General features: G+C 43.1%; 1 protein-coding gene across 2 annotated transcripts in view; it reads right to left on the bottom strand.

The window, feature by feature from the left end:
- Positions 1-21,215, bottom strand: part of PITPNC1 (phosphatidylinositol transfer protein cytoplasmic 1) — a 259,809-nt gene that overhangs the window by 99,524 nt on the left and 139,070 nt on the right. Inside the window, exons 3-4 of one of the 2 annotated variants that reach the window (XM_059907374.1) lie at positions 14,916-15,004; positions 13,886-13,893 (exon numbers count right to left, since the gene is read on the bottom strand). In XM_059907374.1, the coding sequence (XP_059763357.1) occupies positions 13,886-13,893; positions 14,916-15,004 (97 nt within the window). The remainder of the gene's footprint in view (positions 1-13,885; positions 13,894-14,915; positions 15,005-21,215) is intronic. The other variant, XM_059907373.1, reaches the window with a different exon arrangement.

Raw genomic sequence — 21,215 nt, 5'->3', positions numbered from 1 at the left:
AGAAAAGTTAAGAAGTAGCATCAAAAAACAACATTTGGGAACCGCAGGGGGTCCCATGAGATGAGCCTGCTGACAGGCAGAGGGTTGGGGCAGTGACTCCAGAGCAGTGCAATGAAGCAGGGAGAGGGGCCATGAAATGTCCTCATCCCCCGGAGCCTGGGGGACATCATGAGTCATTTCGGCCCCTCCCTGCCCTCCTTCCTCCCCTGGGCCCATTCAAGATCTGGAACCTTCTCTCTCATGAAAAATCTTTTTCTCTCTCTTGTTAACTAGAAAAGCAGCTTGGCCAGGAGACTCATAACAAATATTCACTTTATTACACCCAGGGTTTATTTTGTCCCTAACCCTCTAAAAATAACACTGGTATCATGGAGAAATCAGATAAAAAAGGCAAAAGATCTCCTATCATCTCCTCTTTGATTTTCTAGCTTAGATCCTCCCAAGCCAGAAGAGTCTCACTAGTACTGCTTTCATCTGCTCCCTGACAGGACCAACTTCCTTTGTAGCCAGTATCTGAGCATCTTTAATTTGCCTTTCAAACACAATGTTATCCACTGGAATGAACCTCTTATTGCAAAGTGATCATCGGGTACCTGTGAAATCTCCAGCACCTAAAACTGAATGTGCAGAAAAGCAATGTTCTCTGTTGAACATGAAATACGTGTACTTGTATGTATTGGAAGTGATGGGAGAATCTGCAGTCGGGAAGAAGAATGCCAGGAAAGACGAGTGAAGTACCTGGGCCCCTGCAAGAATAATTTCCAGACACAGGCACACCCAGGTTCAGTGTTGGGAAAGGAAAGTAGCATATGCAAAATACATGGCAGAGCTGAATTTTCAATTCACTACAGCCATGCTTTGGAAAAATGAAAGAGATATTTTTAGTCCAGTGATTGATTAGGGTTGCTATGGCAATAAGAAACACTTAAGAGAAGGAAACTGAATGTAAGCAAGTCTTAAAGAGAAAGGTGCAAGTGCACTGGGAATTTCATAGTCAGTTTCTGGGTGGTGCTGGCTGCAGTTTCCACACCTGCTTAGGGCGAGAGGGGAATGTGGCTGCAGAGAACGGGCCAGGGAGACAAGTCTGAAGGTCTCTGGGGGCTCTGCACTTCAAAAACATGCAGTGGCGAAACTTCTAGAAGAACTGCACCATCCACTTTGATGATCATCATTATTGTCATACTATACCCGCCATAGCACCCAGCACATGGTGAAAACTGTAAGCTAAAGGGTACTAATCCCTCCCCATACCAGTAAAGTAAAAATCATATTCTAACAGTATTTTTCAAAAACTTACTTAATGATGCTTCATCTGGTGGGCTTGTTAAAAACAGATCCCAGGCTCCTCTCCTAATGACTTGCTTTCAGAAAGTTGGTGGAGTCCCAGAGCCCACACCTGAACCTAGAACTTGATTTTTCTTTTCTTTTTAAAATAATGTTTTTCACATCCCATATTATTCACCCATTTCAAGTGTACAGATCAATGTTTCTTAATCTGTTCACAGAGTTGTGCAGCCATCACCACGATCTGAGTTTAAAACATTTCATCACCCTAAACAGAAGCCCTGTGCCCATTGGCACTCACTCCCACCTCCCCCTTACCCCATGCCTGAAGCAACCACTAAGCTACTTTCTGTCTCTGATTTGTCTATTCTGGACATTTCATACAAATGGAATCATATAATATGTGGTCTTTTGTGTTTGGATTCTCTCACTTAGCATCCTTTTTTTATGGCAGAATAATATTCCATTGTATGGATATACCATATTTAACTTACCCATTCATCAAGTGATGGACATTTGCTTCCAGTTTTTGGCTATTATGAATAATGCTGCCATGGACATTCTTGTAGATGTTTTTGTGTGAACATATGTTTTTATTTCTCTTGGGTATACACTTAGAGTGGAATTGCTGGTCATATGGTACCTCTACATTTAACTTTTTGAGGAACTGCAAGATGGTTTTCCAAAGTGGCTCTACCATTTTGCATTCCCACCAGTAGTGTCTGAGGGTGCCAGGTTCTCCACATCCTTGAAGCACTTATAATTGCCCAGTGTTTCTTAATCCCAGAAAGTTCTGAAATACCTTTGGGTCAAAATGATGATCCCAGGTAACCATTCCTCACGTCCAACTGAGACACACAAATATGACTCAATACTGAGGTAAAAATGACAATAGTATGTATACTGTACTAACTATCATCAGGCACTCTTCCAAGTATGTGGTATATAATAATTAATCTATTAACTCCATAACCCTCATATAACTCTATGAGGGATATACTACTGTTACCCCCATTTTACAGATGAGGAGACAAAGGCAGGGAAAGGTTGCGTAGCATGCCCCAAATCATAACATTTACATGACAGAGCTGGGATGGATTCGACTCAGGCTGTCTGGCTCTGAGTTCAAGCTCATGACTCCACATCCTGCTGCCTGCTGAGTATTAGGAAAGCACACAAGCGTTTCCAGTGGATTTGAGTGCTCAGTTGGGGGTGATGGTGGCTAAGGCCCCTCAGTATGTCCTGTGGCCACTGAGAGCAGAGAAAATATGTCCATGTGCATCCATTCAATGAGAGATGTGCCTCTTTTAAACAGGCCCAAAGAAGGAAAAACAGGAGGTACCCGAAAGATAAATTGGGGAAATATTCATTTAAGAAATTCACGGGACTTCCCTGGTGGCACAGTGGATAAGACTCTGCACTCCCAATGCAGGGGGCCCAGGTGTTTGATCCCTGGTCAGGGAACTAGATCTCACAGGCATGCCGCAACTAAGAGTTCTCATGCCACAACTGAGGAGTCTGAGTGCCACAACTGGGGAGCCCGTGTGCCGCAACTGGGGAGCCCGTGTGCTGCAACTACTGAAGCCCATGTGCCTAGAGCCCATGCTCTGCAACAAGAGAAGCCACCACAATGAGAAGCCTGCGCACCGCAACGAAGAGTAGCTCCCGTTCTCCGCAACTAGAGACAGCCTGCGCACAGCAACAAAGACCCAGAGCAGCCAAAAATAAATGAATAAATAAATAAATTTATAAAATAAATAAGTAAAATAAAATAAAATGGTAAAATGTTTTGTTTTTAAAAAAACAAAACAAGAAAAACAAATAAAATGTTATGCAGGGTTGTGGTGGCCAGTGAGGCATGTCCATGGAACTTCCTGGACCAAAGAAGAAAAGTTTGAAAACCGCTGATTGAGCCCAATAATTCAATGCTTTATTTCTTGTTAGCAGCCAGAATCCTTCCATGTCTGAGAGTAACACTTTACAAGGAGGCTTGGAGTCAAGAAAATTAAATGGAAGAGTTGAGAAGCTGGCTTGGGGCAGATGAAGTATTTATAGGCTTTTAAAAGATCATTTCCTTTTAGGACTTCCCTGGTGGTACAGTGATTAAGACTCCGTGCTCCCAATGCAGGGGGGCCGGGTTCGATCCCTGGTTAGGGAACTAGATCCCGCAGGCCGCAACTAAGAGCCCGCATGCGGCAACGAAGATCCCGCGTGCCACAACTAAGACCCAGCGCGGCCAAATAAATAAATAAACATTAAAAAAAAAAAAGATCATTTCCTTTTAGCTTTTATCTGGAATTCAATGCATTCCTCTCTGACCATCTTGTTCTGACTTCAAGCAACATGTGTTCCTTCCTATCAATGAACATAAAACTCTATATAGACTTGACCTTCTCTCTAATGGAACCCCACTGAAGACATCGATTCCCTGGTACTATATTCTATATTATCATATTAAATGCACTCCAAAGCCATACAGGGAATTTCAGCTTGAGATGGGATCCTTAATAAAACTGGATTTGCAAATGCTTCCTCCTGTCACCAACAGAAGATGTACATCCAGAACGTTCCAGTGAAGCTGGTGAAATAGGTGTAGAGTTTAGGATTTATTACCTTCGAGGAATCTGGGGCTGGAGCCTGTGGGCGGTGAGTCTGTATGTAGAGGCAGGAGACAACCTAGATTTTAAAGTACCTTCCGACTTTCTTTATTCTTCATCAGAAAAATTTTATCCTTCCATTTGGACAGAAAGTTTGCCCCATAGTTGGAAGGTAATATATATATACTCTTTTGTGCATAGAAAATCTTCAATAGACACAACAATTTCAAGAAGGTGTTATGTCTGGTTGTCCCGCATCTACTCAGAATCTCAGTCATCCTGCAGGGAAAGATGCAAAGGAAAGAAGGGGAGATATTTGGGCTTCCTTGGCTGTTCTGGGTTCCGAGGGTCACATATGATTTTATACATCTGGGTGGGTGGTCCTAGAGACAGGATAGTTGGAAAAAAATTGCAAAGAAGATCGGTCCAGAAAAATGAGATGAGGAACCCAAGTGGAGAAAAAAAGTGGAAGAATTTTAAAGCAAAGAGAAGGCAAAAAGGAATCACATGTAAATAATAAAGATGAGGATGAAGCAGAGAGTGATTTCCCAAATATAGGCTGCATCGGAAGAAAAATGTGGCCAAGAGGAGCAGTGGGGCCTGAAAGAGAAGTGGGGGAGGGTGAGAGGAAGGCAGTGTGTAGAAGGCAGAGCATGGAAATACAGCAGGAAACAGCTGTTTGTATTCCAGCCCACAGTGAGGAAATGAATGACAGCCTCTCCGCTGCTTCTCACCAGCCTGCACCCTACACTGAGGCTTCTGTTCATTCATTAGTTCCTCCACTGATGAAGCCTCGTCCCTCTTCTGACATGCTGAGTAACAGCCACTCACTGGAGAAGCGAGGCCAGGAGGGAGAAGGAGCAAATGCATGAATGAAAGTATGTTTTCTCAATGGGGCATTGTTTGCTACTGGCGCTTCCATGAAAACTGAGGAGGGAAACTAAATTCAGGCTCATCCAATCTAGAGCTGGACCTGCCAAGGCAGAAATAAGCACAGGATGTTTGTGAATACCAATAGCTACACACGACAGAGGCAGGACAAGGAGTGAAAGAGCAGGTGGAATACGTCAAATGAAAAAGAACTGCATGTAAATAAGAGAGATTGGAATGAATCAGTGACTCCCCAAATATAGGCTGGCATATGGCCAGGCAGGAAACTTCCAGATTACAAGCCTTCTCAGTTAAAAATGGTAAGAATCACCCCTCTTAACCAACTGGGCAAATTCCTCACTTAAATACATACTATCATGTAGTTCTGAGTATCTTAGTGACTAGAAAAGTTGAAAGGCATGGGGGCAACTTGCATTCACTTTATTTAATCACTGAAATGTACTATTTCAGTATATCCATAGTTATATGAGTTTTATTTTATTTTTGCAGAAAGAAAGCTGCCCTACAAAATCTTCCAGGTTGTATTACTCTGATCTCACCAACTTGAACTGAACACAACTCCGTAGGTATCAATAAATTGTAGAAGAGAAATCTAATTTTCAGTACAAGTAGAAAATAGAAAAGAAGGAAAGGAGTACTTCTTAGGGAAATCTTCTATTGAAAATGCCTTTAAACAAATATTTTTTTCTTTGGTGATTGTCCTCTGCAAAGTCATTCTTAGTGGTGTTTAAAAAGATGCAAACATGGACCTAGAGATTATCTTACTAAGTGAAGTAAGTCAGAGAAAGACAAATATCACATGATATCGCTTATATGTGGAATGTAAAAAAAGATATAAATGAACTTATTTACAAAACAGAAACAGACTCACAGACATAGAAAACAAACTTATGGTTACCAAAAGGGAAAGGCGGGGCGGGGGAGGATAAATTAGGAGTTTGGGATTAACAGATACACAATAGTATATATAAAATAGATAAACAACAAGGTCCTACTGTATAGCACAGGGAACTACATTCAATATCTTGTAATAACCTATAATGGAAAAGAATCTGAAAACAAATATACATATATATATATAACTGAATCATTTTGCTGTACACCTGAAACTAACACAACACTGTAAATCAACTATACTACAATTTTTTAAAAATGCAAATAACTTTAAAAGCTACGTTATGGTAGAGAAGCATATTTTAGCTTCTGCTCTCCCCCCCACCAAAATGGCTGAATTAATTTTCTGTGATGTACAAAGAAGAGCTTGGGAACAGCTAGAGCAAATGGAACTGGGATAAGTCGGACAAACAACACTGTCTGTTCCAAAGTCTTCCCCAGGCAGCAATCAATTGGGTTGCTGAGATGTGGAGACAAGTCCTAGCCCTGCATAAGGACAAAGGCACTTCGGCGAATAAGCTTGTTTGTAACTGGTTCACCCATGCAACGAAGTTCATTTTCTAAATTGAAATAAATCAGAATGCATAAGCTCACTGTCATCCCCATGTACTGCTGCCTTGGCTGTTTGGTCTAACAGAATTGACTTTGCTTGAAAAGAACTTGCAGGTTCTGTGTCACCTGATTCTTAAAAAAAAAAAAAACATTACAGTTGGGAGTTCTTCCAAAAAAACTCTGGTATTTGAGTCATAGTAATCTTCAGGCAACACATTAGCCCACTAAAATTTAGGAGAAAAGTAACATTTACTGAAATAGAATTGGTCCATTGGCCTATTTAGTGGTCACGTAATAGCTCTGACCCTGAAAGGAGCTTCTGGAGCATCCCTAAGTTTTAGAAGACTGGCTTTGCAAAATCCAAGGTCTCATGGACAGAGTGTGGGAAGTGTTGCATACTACAGCCTCCTTTTGGAGATTCAAAACGATATTGTTATTCTACAATAACAAAATGTGTTAAAATCAGTATAACCCGTTGTTTCCTTTACTTAACTGGCTATGAACCATCTTAGTGATAGTTATAAATGGTTCCAGACTGTTTCTAAGTTTTCTTGAACCTGGAAGACTTCTGAACTTGGTTGTTCTGACCCTATGACACGAGCCTCATGCCATGACCCATGACTCACCTGACTTCACCACCTTCTCTGGGAGGATGGCCTGCGCCTTGCTCATCCAGCGTCCCCAGTTGGATGACTGTTTCTATGGCCTGGTCCCTAACAGGTCCCAGCTCATATGGCCTCATTTCTAAGAAGGGATACTTCCATTGCCCCCTCCACCCCCAAATTACATACTGCCCCGGATACTCAGGGTTAACTGTGATGCAGAGACCTAACTCCCATCATTACCCCATCTCCATGATGCCAAAAAAGGAATATTTAGGGACCTCCATTCTATCTTAGCTCACATAGTAGCTGAGATGGCCAGATTGACTTCTAATTTCCTTCCAAACAAGACCACTCCTAGAGTTCAGGTGTAATAATGTATTTGCCCTAGACTTGTAACTATTTCCTGGTTATGCAATTTAGGGGTTTCTACTACCCTTGGCTGGGACTCAGTGGAAGGTGGGGGAGGGGGAGCTTAAGAAGGACGAGAGGCCTGAGAGGAATGGAGGTCGGTCTGTACACACAGCACCCATCAGCTCTTCCTATTATCAGGGAAGCTGATGAGGTCAAGATTGAAAGTGAAATTCCTATCCAGGATAGTTAGCTGCTTTCAGAAAAATACCTCTATCTCCCTAGTGCCACTCCTGGGAAGATAACCTGAGTTCACCTTGGGTTACTGACGACTCAATTGTGAGCAGCCCGACTTTCTTCCCCAGCTGGACTAACCCAACACTGAACAACCGCATCTCTCACTGTGGCTCAGTACCATCTGAGGTTCTCATGCAAGAGTCATTTCCTACTCCCTGGTTTCTTACAGTTGACTTTTTCTACCTCTTTCAACTAAATAATTAAAATGTTGGGTAGCACTGGACAGCCCACTACTATCTTTGGGGAACGGCTAGCCCTTCCAACTAACAGAAAGGTGCTCTCCATTTGTCATCACCTCTTCTGCGGATTCATATTAAAAGATGTTTTGGTGGAGTGGGTGCTCATGGCAGCAAAATATATACAGCAACTGTATATTCTAGGTCACTGCTATCGACTTATAATAGCTTGAGTTTTCAATTTCTTACAAATGAGAAGAAAAGCCTTTTCTTCCCCCCTTCATTACTACTGAGTTTGAATTGATGCTGCTGAGCTATATTCATACTCCAGTGAGGCCTTTTTTTAGCCCTAGAAAAACAAAATCGGCGACTTTGGAAAGCAGCCAGTCTCCTTGGGCACCTTCCTCTGTGACTTTATAAACTTCAGAAGAACCGGCAGGTTTTGAAGAACGGGTTAGATGGTCTGTCCTCTGGAAAATAGCTGTTGTGTTGTTCTTTGTTTACTGTACAATTAAGATTTTCTTTCCTATAACTGAGCTAAAGATATTTTTTTCCACTTCCTGGGCAAATGGCATTTCCACATAATCCTAAACACACACAGTCACTCACAGTGATGAAAAAGCTTTTACGTCTTAATAACTGTGATAACACCGAAGCCCTAGATGACCCTGAAGAGAAAGTTCCCTTAGCTGGATTTTCTCACAAATGAGGGCAGCGTGAGGTCTCAGTAATAGCTGGACAGTCAGAAATAAGACCCAGGGGATCCTAGGAATAGACATACAATGCTCTGGACTAATCCTATGAGAAAAGACACCTGTCCGGAGTATTATTGACCCCCTCTGCCTCCCTGAGGGAGGGTGGAGTATGGTGACCCCAGTTGGGAATTTGGCTTTGGGGAAGTTTTGCTTTCGGGCACAGATAGGAAATATGGGGCTTGGAATGACATCAAGAAGAGGTATTTAGGATTAAAGGGTCAGTGGATAAAGAAAGAGCCCAGTGAAAAAGCATTCAAAACAGGGGAAAAGATGAAGACAATTGAAAGCCTCTGTCCTAAATCCTGGGAGCAGACCCTGTAGTCAGAGAGAAGAGTGGGCTCTTCCTCCCGGGTAGAGAGCGTGAGAACACGGCTGAGTCCTAGTCAGGAGGAGGGAGGCAGCTTCAAAACGAACACTGCAGGCCTGAAAGTGTGCACCTGCAGCCAGAGAGAAAAAAACCCAGAGGTCCTCACTGGGGAGATGGAAAGAAAAGCTGTGCTATATTTGGGATGGAAAATAAAAGTGGACTAGCTGGGAACAATGTTGCTTCCCTATGGAAAATTAAATCCAGACCTTGCCCTGAAACTCAAAGCTACCACTACCTGGCCTCCACATGTCTGGGCAGCCAGGATCCAGCAACATCACATGCCCACTGAGCCTGGAATGACCACACAGTGGACTGAATGTTTGCTCCCCTCCATTCATATGTTGAAGCCCCAACCCCCAAATGTGATGGTATTTGGAGATGGGGCCTTTGGGAGGTAATGAGGTTTAGATGAGGTCATGAGGGTGGGGCCCTCATGATGGGATTAGTGCCCTTATAAGAAGAGACCAGAGAGCTTGCTTTTGCTCTCTCTCTGCCATGTGAGGACACAGCAAGAAGACTGTTAGCAAACCAGAAAGAGAACTCTCATCAGGAAATGAACCAGCTGATACCATGATTGTGAACTTCCTAGACTCCAGAACTGTGAAAAATAAATGTCTGTTGTTTAAGCCACCCAGTTTATGGTGTTTTGTGATGCAGCCCAAGCAGACTAAGACAGAACAGGTATCTACAGGTGGGAGTTCTACTCTCCCCAAGGTCCAGCTCAAACCCCACCTGCTCCAATAAATCTTCCCACAATTCTCCCAGGCAGAATTTCTCTCTCCTTTGCACAATCCTCTGTTTGCACTTCGACTGTAACACATAGCACTGGTCTTCCTTGAAATACTGACAGCTATGTATTCACCTGCTCTCAGTTTATTTTCCCCTACTCCGCCCCATTCAGTCCATTTCACTTCCTGAGCTAATCCTAACTGAGGCAGGAAGTACTTACGTAGTTATGACATATCATGTGATTGGCCCCATCGTTAATGTGGCATGTCAACTGCAGGACAGTTTCCTGAGTTATACAATTCTCTCTCCTCCCTTTCCCTTGGCCTACCAATGTGCCCCCGTTCTTATAGCCTGATTTTTGTACATTAGTCTCTGAGACCAGTTCTGCCCCACTGTCACCCCTCCCCCCAACAGGCTTGCCAGATAAAATATGAGATGAGGGGACTTCCCTGTGCCACAACTGCTGAGCCTGCGTGCTACAACTACTGAAGCCTGTGCGCCTAGAGCCTGTGCTCCACAACAAAAGAAGCCACCGCAATGAGAAGCACGTGCACCGCAACGAAGAGCAGCCCTTGCTCGCCGCAACTAGAGAAAGCCTGCGTGCAGCAACGAGACCCAGTGCAACCAAAAATAAATAAATAAAAAATAAATTGAAAAAAAACATGAGATGAGCCCTCTTTTAGTATAAGTATAGCCCATGCAATTTTTGAGACATACTTATACTAAAAATTACTTGCTGTTAATCTGAAAATTCAAACTTAATTGGACATGCTGTATTTTTACTTGCTAAAGCTGGCAACTTTATCAGCTCAGCATCTCATGACCAAGTAACCTATGTAGGAGGGCTGTGTCCTGTTCTCACCTGTACATCTTCTTGAGGACTCTAGTCCTGTCTCTGAAGCTCACGGCCCCAGTGCAGGGGCCAGGGCCTTCCCTTTCACATTGCAATCGCTTTTCTGGCTGGATGCCCAGTGCCGTTCATTCTGCCCTCTGGTCTGAACCTCTGCTGTTAGCCCAGCTCAGAGCTCATCCAGGTCTGAGTGCCAGCCTGTCCCCTGAGCTGTGTGATGGCCTGTCCCATCTTGCCTCCAGAAAACTCCAGGACTTGCAGATGACTCCCAGGTTTTGACTGGAATGTCTAACTATTTCCCACCAGACTGTGACTTCCTAAAGGGCAGGGGTCATTGCTTAATGAAGCCTAGCATCTAGCATAATGCTTTACACATTGTTGGTGCTCAGTAATAAATTACTGTTAACCTAAAATTGAAAGATGATGTTATGGGTTGAATTGGGTCCCCACTAAATATATGTTGAATTCCTAACCCCAGTTCCTCAGAATGTGATCTTACTGGGAATTAGGGTCGTCACAGATGTAATTAGTTAAGATGATGTCAAACTGGCATAAGGCAGGTCCTTAATCCAATATGACTGATGTCCTTATAAGAAGAAGAGAGAGACACAGTGAAGAGGATGCCATGTGAAGATACAGACACACACAGAGGGAAGACAGCTATGTGAAAACAGAGGCAGAGACTGGAGTGGTGCTCCCACAAGCCACGGAATGCCAGAGGCCACCAGAAGCTAGAAAGAGGCAAGGAGGGATTCCTTCCCTACAGGTTGCAGAGAGAGCAATGCCCCGCCGACAACTTGATTTAGACTTTTAGCCTCCAGAACTGTAAGACAATAAATTTCTGTTATTTTAAGCCACCCAATTTGTGATACTTTGTTACGGCAGCTCTAGGGAACTACCCCAAGGATTACATTAGGGAGGAATTGACCAAAAACATGAGGGCCTAGAAGAAATCAAGTAATACTTAAAGAGTCAGAAGGGGCTGAGTATGAGACTATACAACTCTAACTTCTTCATGTTTTGTCTCCAAATTTCCTCAAGCAGAAATAATTTGTGTCCCTTTAAAAGTCTGAACTGTATGATTAGAACTGCAGCAGTAGTGTGGGGTAGAGGCTGGGCAGAAGTAAAGGCTATGAGCCCCTCAGAAATCCTCCGTGGCCTGAACAGAGGTGGGCACAAGAGACCAGGGTTCATGGTGATGGAGACTGGCGGGAAAGGCTTCCATGGGAGGTGCGTCCCTATGGGGATTGCTTTGTCAGGAACCATGGTTTCCATTCTGTTGCCTTCTGTTTTCAGTACTTTAATACATAGTCTTAAAAAATGAGCACGATACCACTAAACATTTTGCAGACTTCATTTCTCTGTTAATCACCCCCATATTTCACAGTAGTGTCATGAATTTATGGAGAATAAGTACCATCAGTTTTGGGTCAAGTCAAGGTGACCCAATTCTAAGGCAGCAAATAACTGCCTTTGCATTGTTATAGAGACAAGAATTCTCTTGGCCTTGCAACTATGGATTACATTTCCAATGAAAAGTCCACGCACAAGCTTTGGGAGACGTGGGAAATGGGGTAACATCAGCTATCAATAAAATCAAATTAAATCCTAGGAAATTAGTACCGTCCAGTCTAATGAGCCCAGTCTGCATTGAGGGGCACCAACATATAGTCCCATTTATTCATCCATAGAACTTCCATTTTAATGATGGCAGCTTCCAGCACTGTATGATATGTAATAATAACGAAGGATTTACCATGAATATTGAGGATTTACCATGTACCAAGGACTAGGCTGAGATTTCATGTGGATTATTTGATATAATCTTCATATCAGCCTCACGAGAAAGTTATCATATTTTCCCCTCTTACAGATGAGGAAATGGAGGCTTAAAAGGAATTAATCTGCATGACTGTCAATGGAGGTGGGATTCACAAGATTCCTAAATCTTCCTCTTGAAGACGGTGCAATTGATAGGGCTGGGAAGTGCTGTCTGGGAACCATTTAATTGCCTGCTATTTATAGGCAACATGCTAACAGTTTTCCATACATTAGATCAGGGGTTGATAGACTATAGCCTGGGGGCCAAATGCAGCCTACTGCCTGGGTAAACATGACCAAGCCCATATCTCTACATATCATCTCTGGCTGCTTTCTCAAAGACAGAGACTGTTTGGCCCACAAAGCAGAAAATATTTACTATATGACCCTTTACAGAAAAAGTCTCCTAATCCCTGTGTTAGATCATTGAATCCTACTACTAATAGCTCTCTGAAAAAGGGATTATCCCAATTTTAGAGATGAAGAAACTTAGGTTCACAGAAGTTAAGCTCCTTGTTCTAGAACAGTGTTTCTCTGACTTCTAAATTATAAAAATTGTATTTTGCCATAGAACTGCCTTTTTTTCCCCAAAGATAGGGACATTGGGGAGGGTGCTATATATATTCCTTCATTTCATAAAAGAAAAGACATTTTAATACCCAAGAATGAGGGTTCTAATTATCAACAGTCCTTTAAGTGGAATAAGTTTAATTTTATGAAAAACTTTTTTTTTTTTCTTTCATTTTGCAAAGGATGGGTGAGAACACAGTAATGGACCAGCATGAGTTCAAGAACTGGCAGTTGTGGGTCATTTACTTAAGAACTTTAGCTAGTAAGAACCAGAGGATATTCAGGCCTACCTGACCCCAAAGCAGGTGACACTTCTGTATCTGTTGGGACTACCCATCTACCTTTGACCCATGCATTCCTTCTGTCATTCAATAACTATTCATTGAGAATCTACTATGTGCCATGTATGTACCATGCTCATACCAAGGACATGAGGAATCATTTTTCTCCATGCAGTTCTCACCATCTCTCTCCTCTTTGGCTGTTTTGATTAAGACTAAAAACTCAACTCCATCACAGCTCAGTTAACCATTTTCTTCTTATGACAGTTTGACCTATTTGCCATTGGGGAAAATGATCCAAATGAAAATACCACAACACAATGACCTTATAGACATTTTTTTTTTAGTGTAAGTAATGACTCTACAGGCTCTTAGGACAGGTAGAAATTAAACGACTTTATCAAGCCACCGAGACTGTCCAATCTGAGCAAAATAGTTTGAACGTAAGTCAATAGTTTGACCTTTCGTTTCAAGGTCTTTTTATGAGGGATCAGGTCACAGACTATAAGGAAAAGCCCCACCTTCCACTGATAACTACCATCATCTCTTTAATACCACATTGCTAGAAACTGTTCTTCTATTACAGTGAACTATCACAAGTAGAGCAGTCAAGCTATTTAAAAATACAAGCAAAAGTTAATTATGTAAAGGCATTTTAAATTAACATTCATACTCTTGAACAAATGAGAACATTCAAATTATTGCATTATATATAACTATGTAATAGCCTACATTTAAATATTTCTGATTCTGAATTATTCCTCTTTTTTTTTTTTTATTACATTGATAAGATGAGAAGCACAAGGGAAGTTCCAATTACTCCACTGATCTTAGGCTGACTATTTTAAAATGATTAAGTGAAACTTACTGTGTATTCTGGTCCCAGATGTTCATTTGGACAAGAGGGAAAAGAAAAAAGAGAGAGAAAAGGATGATTTAGACCACACTTATACGCAATATAAAACCACAGAACTAATAAATATTGCTGAATTATAATTATTAAAAATGTGGTAAAGAAACCTTCCGAGGATTAAACTTTCATAAATACTAAGTGTCTCTACGTTTGCTCTCGAAACTCTTTCACATACTTCTGTGGTTGGGTAGATAAGGAGTGTAAGACAAGATTCAATTAGCCTATAGGTTTGTGGCTAATTAAAAACCAAAGAGTTGGCCTTAGAAAAGCAGAATTAAAGACTAATAATTCCAGTAGAGCATTTCATTAACCACAAAGGAAATCTTTTAAGTGGAAAAGCAGCTTTTAAAACCAATAAGAAGACCCTGTTAGGATGACATTCAAATGGGATCTTGAATTTTCATGTGTTCAAGGGCAGGAACCAAACCTTCTAAATTTCTGGCCAGTGTCTAGCTCAGTACCAACACTGAGTGTTATTATCTCTCTACCACAAGTGAGGAATAAAGTGATTTTCATATTATCCTATTGCAAAGGAAGTGGTTTGGAGCAGAGAGACCCAACAGAACCTTTTATATAAATTATAGTCAGGTTTTGTTTTGCGGGGGTGGGGGGGCGTTTGTAAAGCAAACAAGTCAAAATAAACAACTTGTTTATGAGCAAACCCCAACTCAACATTATTTGGGTATTACTGAGAAAAGAGGGAGAAATACGGATCATGAAATCTCTAGAAATGTCACTAAAAAGAGCTTCCCTTTTCTTCTCCATATGTTATTTACTACAATCACTTTAAGAAGGAAGATGGAATAGTTTTGCTTAAGCCCCCCAACCCCCTGCTAGGAAGAGTGCTGACCTAAAAGTATGGAGGCAAAGGGTCAGGGAGATATCACAGCGTTGCCACCAGTCCCTGCTTGGATAACCCACCCTCAGTGAAATCTGAATCCTCCTGTGTCCTTGCATGCGACAAACTGGGTGTACAAGGACTTACCTGTAATCGTGTAGGGATAATAGTTCCACGCCTTCTCTGTAACATAAAATATCTTGGGAACAACAGCTCTAGCCCAACTAGGCAGTTTGCTAAGACGGAAGAAAGACAGAAAAAAAGACAATTAGAGTCTGTCCAGGGCCTCACCCTGCTACCATATCTTTCCAGAGAAACTGACTGCTAGAGAAATCAGAGGACTTCTATTTCCGCTCTTCTCTCTTCAGCCACTCGGTCCCCACCTCCCTGGTCTTTACCATAGTTAAATCATCCTCGGTTCATATTTAGGACATGTAGGATGGCCATAGACACTACAAGGCAGGAGAGAGGCACAGAAGGGATTGGTTCCCCAGAAAGAACCAACACTGCCAATACCTTGATTTCAGACTTCTGGCCTCCACCCTGGGAGGGGATAAATGTGTGTTGTCTAAAGCCACCCAGGTCACAGCCATTTGTTGCTGCAGCCCCAGGAAAATAATGCAAAGACAGAGTCATTCCTCTGGAACAGGCACCCGGGCAGCCGTTTGCATAAAACATTCTCAAAACAAGGAAAACCCAAGGGCACAGGTCCCAAGACCCTTGGTAAACCAAGGACTAATTAAGTTTTGCTTTGCTTTGTTCTGTTTTCCTTCTGAGGCAAACTCTACAGCTTACTGCAGGCCCAGAGAATTCCTTTAAATATTATATTTAAATATATAGAATGATATACTACTGAAGTATGGCTGCATGATTTTATTCCCCCCCAGCACTCTACTGTGGCATTTTCTGTCTTTCCAGACGCTACCATTTTGTTTCTTTCCTATGCTGGTGCCTACAGCTAAGTGTCTGGGACACCAACGTCTAGCAGTACCTCACACCCAGAGCGATGACGTAGACTCCCAGCTCCTGAGGGCTGCGTGTTGGCAATAAAGAACATCAAGAAGCGGTTGTGAATTGCAAGCTGATCTAGCTAAGAGAGGGGGGACATCAAGGTAAAAGAACCCCAAACCCCAAACCCCTCTTGGACATGGGGTTTAAATGACATCCAGAGCCAGTAAAATACTGTGCACCTTGCATGTCTTCCCAAATTGTTTCTCTGATTTCTGACAGTATCCAGTCCCTGCTTTTTAAAAGACAAATATATATTTTCGATGGCTGGTCAGACCTAACCCAAAGAAAGCTCCAGGCTGATACTCAGCGCTAAAACAAACGGGGAAATCAGAGCTGCGCCCCCCTCCCCGCCCCTGCAGCCGAGTGAGTGTCAGATGGAGGCCACTGCTCTCAGGTGTGCTATGAGGGGCGCACGGAGCAGTTTTATAATTCACAGGACAATTCTTCTTGCTGATCTAATGCAGAATGTCTCACTCCCATAAAATCATCTCTCACTCCCATAAAATCATTACTCCACTCTGCAGTAACTGCTCATTTACCTTCCCTTCAATCTGCTTAGAAGGAAGGGGCTGCTTCCCAACAGGGGTTTTTACAGCTTTCGCCTAGGATTTATTCTTTCAGTCACTGAAGTTGGAGGGTAACTGGGGTCAACGCTGAGAGTGGGAAAGTCGCGTTGGGCTGGCTTGCGGGAAGTGGTCACGAGCATAACGTCCCCCAGATGCCCTCCCGTTTGCCACCACACCCCAGAGTGATATGCCAAAGGGTCATACAGGGAGGTGTGGATTCCACTCACAGGCAAGTGGTTTTCTTGTGCTTTTAATGGGACCGAAACAGGTTTGTGGAATCTCCCCAAAGTAAGTTAGGCATTGTTCAGTTTAGACAAAGTACTTATGTCTCCTTACAAGCACTAGAGCCCTTTACCCACTGTTCTTTAGTGGGGGAGGTGTTCCGTCTACACTGCACCCCTTCCCAGATTCACCAGCCTCCTCTTGATACCACTTTGGGGCCCGAGCCTTCCTCCCTCCATAACTCAATCCCTCTGCCATTTAAAAAGTCTCCCAGCAGAACCACATCCCTAAGCAACCATCATTTTCTGGAAGGAAGATGACAAACACTGGCCATTTTCCACTCATGTTGAAACTTGTCCTATTTGTAAGTGGTCACGACGCCAGGCTCTAGAATCTTTATCTTAGCTGCTTCATCCACCAATGTATGCAGAATATGCAGCACTATAATCAAATACCTTTTCCAAAGAGACGCCCGAAAACACATAACATTTAGCCAAGATGGCTGATATGATTTTATGTGACTTCTAAACAGTCTGGAAAGGAGGCCCTTCTGGTATAATCCATTTACCAGGCCAGGCAAAGGAGGCGTTGGAACAAATTCTGTGATATGCCATTTAAATATTTTTAAGCCCACTGGAGACCTTCTCGTAGCCCCTGACTTCCCTGGAGCACATTCAACATTCGAATCGTTTTTGTCTGAGAAGTAAAATTCATTTTTCCCTGCAGCAATAATTTATCAGGGCTGCAAAGGAAAATGGAATTAAATTAGACCCCACTGCTGCTGTCCCTTTCGTGATGTATACTGCCTATAATTCCAAGGAGAAGCCTGTCATTCAAACTCACTACCTGGCATCAAACAAGAACCTCTCTTCTGGAAAGGTGGTATGACTTGAATCACGTCCTCTTGGTCCAGTGGCCGAGACTAAACCTCCCAAGACCATCTCACCATGGCTCAGGCATTAGGGACACTGAGGAAAAAGACAAAATTCTAATACCTTTAAGGAATTAGAAAACATGCTGACGTGGAATGCTACCACATTTCCCCAAAACCTTTGTCCATGCCTACCAAAGATAGACTTTTCAAGTTGTTTTGTTTCTTATTTCTTTACTTCACATGGAACAGAACAGAACAGTGACAGCTGGTCAACTTGTCCCAGGTTAAATGGGACTGTCCTGGTTCTGAAACAGGAGAGAAGGGGGCAGGGCACAACTTTTGAAAGAATGACATAGCCCGAGGACATGACATAAACTGATTAGAACCAAATGGGTCCAAGATGGCAGACAAGTCGACTGCACTAGACCTTGAGCCTTAGTACACGCTCACATCAGCAAGCTAAATGACACACCCACAGGCACCGTGACAGTTCCAAGACCGACCATAAGGATCAAAAAGTGGGCGGTGGCCCAATTCCTGGAAATCCCCGGCCCTTCCTGAAATAGCTGGAATACTCCTCCCACTCACTAGCCTATGAAATTACCCACCCCTATAAAAACTGACAACCCCATACCCTGGTGCCTTTCTCACCTTCTGAGATGGTCCACGCTCTGTCTGTGGAGTGTGTTTCTCTCTAAATAAATCCACTTCTTACCTATCACTTTATCTCTCACTGAATTCTTTCTGCGATGAGATGTCAAGAACCTGAGCTTCATTAAGTCCTGAAACCAGGTGTGTGATCTCAGTTGGAAGACTGTGGGTTTTGGCTGGGTTTGAGTCCCAGCCACATGGGTTCAAGTCCCAATCTGGGTTTTCGGCTGGGTTCAAGTCCCGGCTGTGTGGGTTCGAGTCCCATTCTCAGTTTTGGCCAGGTTCGTGCCCCAGCCACGAGGGTTCGAGTCCCAATCAGGGTTTTGGCTGGGTTCGAGTCCTGGCCATGTGGGTTCAAGTCCCAATCTGGGTTTTGGCCGGGTTTGAGTCCCAGTCTGGGTTTGGCCAGGTTTGAGTCCCGGCCACGTGGGTTCAAGTCCCCATTTGAGGTGCACAGTTTCAGCTGGCGACCACAAAGGGACAGTGATAAGGTAAGAAAATGTTGAGAGTCAGCTCTTGGTCCTAAAGAGGCCCGTGGGATGCCGCAAGCCATGCATACTGGGGAAGATGCTCTGCCAATGTCTGCTCATTTTTGACTGGCGGGTCAACCCCGTATACTTATGTACATCCAACAGCAGGTCCAGGACAGAATTATTAATCTCTATACTCCTCTCCTTGACCCTGAGGTTTTTCTCCTACATTCTTGTATTCTTGTTCATTCCTGCTCTATGTCTTTCTTTCTTCTGTTAACCCCAGAAGACCTGTGTTACCACCAACGTGTACTTTTTATTGCTTTTACTCCCCTCCCTCCGACCCTTACAAGTGCTGACCCTTTATTCCCAGCTTATAGCTAGACCAACTCCTGTTCATCGTCAACACTGTTGGGGACGTCTTCTGTGCCATCTCTTTGCGACTTCTGGGGAACTAACACCTGGTTGGGAGGCTACCTTGGAAGGGATAGCATCTAAAGCTGTAAGTGCAAATCTTGACTAAATTGCGTGGTGGATTTTGACTTAAGAGTGGCATTTTGGATAGCTCAGGAGTTAGAGACGTCACCTCAGGCTTGTCTGAAATGGGTCAGGGCTGCATCAATCCCAACCAATACTCCTCTGGGCCATATACTCTGGGGTCGGGAAAGATTTGGACAACAGGAATTAAAAGGAAAAAATCTTAGTACATTATGTAATCAGGTTTGGTCACAATATGAGTTAGGAAATTTAAAATGGAGTGAAGTACCCTATGTTCAAATTTTCATGGCCTTGTATCTAGGCAATGGAACCCAAAAGGAATTTAAGGCATGTGTAGCTCGGGAGGGATAACTCTAGGAAGGACACAGAGGACATTTTAACTAACTCACCCTACAAGGCCATGGATCCCGAATGAACGTGGATCCCTCCTCCCCTGGGGTACAGGCCCTTTTGGCTATGCATTTCATAGCCCAGTCTGCCCCAGACATCAGGCACAAAACTCAGAAAGCAATTGCTGGTCCTCAGACTCCAATCAATGAATGATTTGTTCCAATTGGCTTATTAGGTTTTCAGTAATAGGGATATGGCCAAAAAGCCTGAACGCACCCAGAGAAATATGCAAAAGGCCCACATGATTGCAGTGGCTTTGTCTGCTCAAAGACCACCAAAGGGGAAGCGGCTTTTCTGGGCCAATCTGGCCCTGGCAGACCACAAGGCTCACAAGGCCAGTGTACCCTGTGTGGACAAAGGCAATGGAGGGAGGATTGTGATCAATGTGCCCTTTGCAAACAGCCAGGGCACTGGAAGAGGAAATGCCCCAGATGCCAGAGAGCAACGGGGGCCCCTCTGCCATTGATGGTTTTGCAATCAGAAGACTGAAGGGGCCCAAGGCCAGAAGTGGCTCTGCCTAGAGACACCATCTACATAACTAATGTCATGCCTCGGTGGTCATTGATGTGGCGGGCCACTTGATAGAATTTCTTACAGACATTGGTGCAACCTTCTCCGTCTTAACCCAAAGGATTGGAAACCTTAGCAATCATAAGGAATACTTAATGGAGTTGTCAGGGAAGAGACAGGGGCACACTTTCCTGGAACCCCTTTTGTGCAAGATCAATGGCCAGCTGTTTTTACATTCCTTTCTGTTTGTGCCTGACTGTCCCATCCGTTTAATGGGAAGAGATTTATTAACTAAGTTAGGGGCCACTCTGTTTCTTGAGGGGCAAGGGAACCACCCTCATCACCAAATGGTTCTAACAAAAAGCAAAAAGAAACAGATAAAATCTGAAGCTAAAATAGAAGCCTTAGTAGACCCTGGAATGTGGAATATTGAGGTTCTGGGCTTGGCCAAAGATATCCAACCGGTGATTATTAAGTAAAAAGGGTTATATAGTGTCTAAATATAAGGTAACAAATTTCTTAAACCTAGGGAAGATCCTGAAAGATGTTTGTAAGTAGATTACCAAAATAGGAGGCCACTGGTCTGACCAAACTGACCATAGCTGATATTCAGAGCCCAAAAGGAATTTTGGAAGAGGGCTTCTCCCCTAAACTAAATAAGGAAAAATAAAAGTTTCCAACAGAGGTGAATGGGTATGTCAGTCCTTCAATATCATTGAGGTAACCACCCAATTATTTGAAAAAGAAAACAAAACTGTCCTTGTTTTACAAATGTAGTCTTTACAGGACCAGAGGCGTGGCTCCAAAAATAATCCAAAACCCACACTCCCCAAACCTTCCCTATTTATTTTAAGAGGCTTGTAAATATTAAACAAAGGGGAAACAAAGTCATCCTAGGAGGAACTTGCCTGTATCTTTGAGATGCAAATGTCCTATCTGGTCTTCTCAGGAACGTTTATCTCTGCCATCTTTTTAAAAATTTTAAAAAGAGGGGCAAAGTAATTTAGAACTTGACCTGTCAAGGATACATAGAAATCTTAAGTGTCTTTTCTGTGAACAGCAGTAAAAAGGGTTTAGCCATCTAGGTAGGTGAGCTTGATTTGTTCCATCTGCTAGAAGCCCAATTTGAATCCAGCTCCTTGTAACTGATGGCTTTTATGTTGTACCTGACTCAGGCCTGAAATTTTGGAATGGGAACTATGAGGCCTCTGTGTTTGTGTGTTCATATGTATCTATATGTGCATTGTAGGTGTAT

This window comes from Balaenoptera ricei, chromosome 20 (assembly GCF_028023285.1).
Source record: "Balaenoptera ricei isolate mBalRic1 chromosome 20, mBalRic1.hap2, whole genome shotgun sequence".
NCBI classification, from domain to species: Eukaryota; Metazoa; Chordata; class Mammalia; order Artiodactyla; family Balaenopteridae; genus Balaenoptera; species Balaenoptera ricei.
This window is presented reverse-complemented; position numbering and strand designations above follow the sequence as displayed.